This window comes from Temnothorax curvispinosus, unplaced genomic scaffold, assembly GCF_003070985.1.
Source record: "Temnothorax curvispinosus isolate PA1 unplaced genomic scaffold, ASM307098v1 QBEX01007954.1, whole genome shotgun sequence".
In the NCBI taxonomy this organism is placed as follows: domain Eukaryota; kingdom Metazoa; phylum Arthropoda; class Insecta; order Hymenoptera; family Formicidae; genus Temnothorax; species Temnothorax curvispinosus.
Window position 1 is genome coordinate 10,304 of NW_020217734.1, and position 4,746 is coordinate 15,049.

Here is a 4,746-nt window from a genome sequence, read left to right on the forward strand (position 1 = left end):
CTTTCTTCGAGTTAATATCCTTTTTCTTGCCCTCCTCCTTTTTCTCGTCCATCTAAATCCTTTTCTTGCTTTTTATCTCTTCAACACCTCTTTCCTCCTGTCATTCTCTTCTTTATCGACATGTTTTTGTGCTACTCCGACTCCGGTTTCTCCATGCCTGTTTCCGCTTCTATCACCTAACCTCCAAATTGTCGCAGCAACTCAGAATCCCCGAATTCGTCTGTAGTTCGACTCCTACACTGCCGATTTATATCTGCAGTCAGATCCTGATGCATATCTGTGCATGCAAACGTGCAAACTACCTGAAACAAAGTCGCCCCACGGCGAATAAACGACAGATAAGTTCGAAAAAACACTGACGCGTTTGACAGGCGTGCTTCTCTCTACTTACTCAGTCCCGGAAGTCTCGTTAAGATTTCTTAATAAGAGGATTTTACCTATATATTAGGAATGTACATACTCATATAACTAATTTCACAAAATCATGTCAATAGTCATCAAAACCAGCGGGAGCATGCGGACAGGTATCTAGTGTTGGCTTTAGTGATGCTGAAAGGAAGGCTATAGTAAATAAACACAATGAACTGAGACGAAAAGTTGCGTCGGGTCAGGAAAAGAGAGGAAACCCAGGTCCGCAACCTCCAGCGGTTAGAATGCCAGATTTGGTAAGACATAATACATATATTTTATTACAGTAAATTAAAAAATAATAAAATAATCGGAAAGACATTGAATACATACATACATTCTAATTTACTTCGAGCAATTAATTTTTATTTATATTCTTTAGAGAGAAGTAAAATTAAGGGGATCCTAGAGTGGCGGCATGACCGATATTTGACATAGGTATATTTTCTGCGAATTGGCTTTACAGATTTGAAATCCCTTTAACACGTTTAAAGTACATACAGAAATGATGGGTGGAGTGGTAAATTGAAGACTAAAAATTTGAAAAAATTGAAAAAATTATATTTGATACTACTTGGTGTATACCTAACTTTTTGTACCTAGAGCTGTCACTTCATAGAAACTTTCGGTTTAATATACGAATTATATAGCTTACGTGTGCAAATCAAAAGTACCCCACTAATCGGACTAGATCAAAGAACAACGTTGAATCATTGAAACTAAGATTAAAAGCCTAATAAGAAAAATTTTCACTGACCGCAGATTTTATGCATGTATGTACACACACGCAGTGTACATGGCGTTGCAATCTGACAAGGACAGATATCTCGTAGGATCTCGTTGGATAAGGACAGAATGATCAAAATAATCGATATTTTTAATTTCGCTTAGATGAGGGCGCTTTCCCGTCGGAGTCCGGCCGTCACTCCAGGATTCCCTTAACCGCGGTAGCTTTGGCTTAAAGATTCAATTGTTTCTTATATATTATTTTTTTAAATAAACTAAAAATCGGTGTAGTAACAATTAATATTAACGAACATTAATTCAATTGATTTTAATTCCGCAAAGCGGTTGATTATGGTAACATTGTGTTCGTCTATATATATATATATATATATATATATACAATACCTAAAGCAAGTGCATAAAAACATTGTACTTAGAGTTTCTTCCGATGGTTTGTGATTATAATAAACGAGAAAATTCTGAAGACAGAATACTGAATAATATAATTTTATATGCTGTATAATACGAGGAAAGACATATTTAAATTAAATATTTATTTCAAATTAAAATTTATATAATATAACGATATGTAAAATTATGCACATACATATATACATATTCCATATACAATTACATCACATACAAGCACACACACGCACACGCACGGATTCACACACGTATACACAAACGCACGTACACGCACACACACATACAGTATTATATGTATACAATATACGCACACACATGTTTTTAGACCTGGGATAACGAATTAGAAGAGATTGCGCAAAGATGGGTCATTCAATGCAATTTTGGTCATGACCAATGCAGAGATGTGGGTAAATACCGACTTACATATTTAATTATATATGATTGTAAATTAAATATATGTATTTTTTAATTCATTTATTAGCAAGTAACATGTGTTATTACAGGTAGATTTGCAGTTGGTCAGAACGCAGCTATAGGATACTCTTCGGGAGAAAACAGATTCACTGTAGAAAGCTTTATCCAATCCTGGTACGATGAAGTAGCTTTGTTCGATAGAAATCAAGTTTCCAGATATCAGTAAGTATCTCTCTAATATTGAATATTCTAATCACATTGTCCCAAAATTGGACCGACAAACTTCGTAGTTATAAAGGACATCATACAACAAAACAAGCATTTATTGTCCTTATGTCTGTAAATGAACCATTTTGACTCTAGAATGATTTTTGAACTGAAGTATTTACAGTAGTTATTCGAAGTAGTGACTGTTTACTTCCATACAGAGATTGCAACGTCGGTTTATGAATTCACGAACCCTGAAAATAATGTTGAATTTCAACTAGCTTTGATTTACTCTTGTGTCAAAATAGGTCATTTAGGAATATTTGCGGGTTCATTGTCAAAAATGCTTGTTATAGTGTTCTTTATAATTCGAAGTTTGTCGGTCAAATTTTAGGACACTGTATATTTTACACATATTTACAAATATGCTAAGATAAAAATTAATTCCTCAAATCGCATCAAGACTTTCATATGTAAAGATATCTATGTATACAGGGTGTTTCCAAAGTAAGTACAAAAAATTGAAGGAGATATTCCGCGGCTTATTCTAAGAAGAAAAGAGCTTATAAACATATGCTCTAAACTGCTTTGTTTTCAAAATAGAGTGTCAAAGTTGTGAAAAAAATATGAAAATTTCAAAAATTTGGAAAACGTTTAAAGATATTTTATTCAAATTTAGTACATGTAATATTAAGAACCATTTTCCAGTACCAATAAAACATTTTCAAATTCACTAGAGGCGTGCGCGTATGAGTATTCATATTAAGTTCTTTTAACTATTTGAGAAAATAGCACGACATTGTTTTTTTCCAATTTTAACAATTTTTTTTAAATTTCTGAACTAAAACTCTACAAAAAATGCCTCTAGTGTTTTTTGAAACGATGCGACTGGAAAATAATTCTTAATACATGTACGCATACTGAACAAAATATATAAACTTTTTCCAGATTTTTTATATTTTTATATTTTTTCACAACTTTGACACCCTGTATTTTAAAAACAAAGTACTTGGAAGGCATATGTTTATAGGACTTTTTCTTCCTAAAATAATAAGCCAAAAAATATCTCTTTCAATTTTTTGTACTTAAGAAACATCCTGTATATAAGAAAAAATTGCGTGTAAATAATATTATATATGTATATATACACTAGTATTGATCATAAAATACCTCTAAAAACGCATTTATAACATATTTTTCAATGTGTCTGTAAAATAATTTATTTATAGATTTGATCCGAATACAGGCCACTATACCCAAGTGGTCTGGGCTGACACAACAACAATAGGCTGCGGACTAATAAATTATAACTCATACGGCTGGAATACGAAATACCTAGTTTGCAATTATGGTCCAAGTGGAAATTGGATCGGTCAGAAAATATATGAAATTAAATATTAAATCCGATCGAAAGATTAAAGATGTAATATAAAAAGTAATGGCACGAAAAAAAATGGAAAAGCAAATAAGAGTTGCAATATGTCTTGTCAGCAGAAACAGACAGTTGCTACTGTTATAAATATAATGATATTAATAGAAAGCAAAATAACGTTTTCTTCTTTCTCTCCCTTTCTCTCTCCCTTTCTTAAAGGTACTGTTTAATATCAAATTTTCCCACAAGCTTTTCTTCTTAAAAATCATTTTTTAACGCAAGACAAAAAATAATAATACATGTAATTTTTGCCGTTCTAATGTATCTCAAAATAAAGATGTGCAATAAATAAAATAATGTAAATTTTTTTAACCCTTAGATAAACCCTAAAGTTGGTTTCAATTGCGTACATTTGTTGAAAACAATTAGCTTTTTAATACTAATCTTATTTTCCTATACTTTAAAAGATTAAAGTAAGGTAATTAAAGAAAGAATATTTTATAAAATGTTTTATATTTTGTGTCAAAATATATTAAAGTAAAATATTTAGTAAATTTAGTTATATATGCCAAGTTTTTTTACAAGAAAAATTTATTTATTTTATTTTAATTAAATATTTTTATTTTGTACTGTTATCTCTTTAATTCTTTGTGATTAAAATGATTCTTTGTAATATTGTTGCGCTCGTCCGCGCGTTCGCTACACACACACTCACGCACACACTCGCGAACGCGGCGCGCGATCCCGTTGCCGGGAATAAAGACTCTCTCTGGTAGAAAAGAACTCGTTTAATGAGAATATGCGAATACAACGAAGGGCTCGTGAACACGTCTGTTCGACACGAAGACCCAGCGAAGAATCTGAATGCCGACATCTGTCAACAAACAACGACAGGCCCGTCCCGTCGTCAAGCACGTCGTCAGGCAGCGCTTTGCGACTGCCTTCCGGGATTCTACCGGGCGTCTCGGCTCGGGCGCAACAATATTATAATTTTATTAAAAAGAATTAAAGCTTGGGTTGGAACGAGAAAATCCTTGAATGAAAATACAAAGATACGTACCACTTGAGTTTTATATTTTAAAAGTAGTTGCGCAACAATTATTTTCTTAAGGAGAAATAAAGCTACTACTATTTAAGATTTTTGGATTTACAACATACATTGCGCGTGTACTTGGCGCCTTTTTTTACCT

At 32.5% G+C, this 4,746-nt stretch overlaps 1 protein-coding gene across 1 annotated transcript; it reads left to right on the plus strand.

Annotated features, from left to right (window-relative positions):
* Positions 1-200: 200 nt before the first annotated feature.
* On the plus strand, positions 201-3,730 carry LOC112457601 (venom allergen 3-like). Its single transcript, XM_025020760.1, has 4 exons — positions 201-665; positions 1,889-1,970; positions 2,067-2,199; positions 3,414-3,730. Exons 1-4 carry the CDS (start codon positions 654-656, stop codon positions 3,583-3,585), a joined length of 399 nt encoding a protein of 132 aa, XP_024876528.1. The 5' UTR covers positions 201-653; the 3' UTR covers positions 3,586-3,730.
* Positions 3,731-4,746: the final 1,016 nt, after the last annotated feature.

Coding starts and splice junctions, on each gene's coding strand:
- LOC112457601 (XM_025020760.1), top strand. Junction 1,971..2,066: donor TGACCAATGCAGAGATGTGG/GTAAATACCGAC, acceptor GTGTTATTACAG/GTAGATTTGCAGTTGGTCAG. Junction 2,200..3,413: donor AATCAAGTTTCCAGATATCA/GTAAGTATCTCT, acceptor ATTTATTTATAG/ATTTGATCCGAATACAGGCC.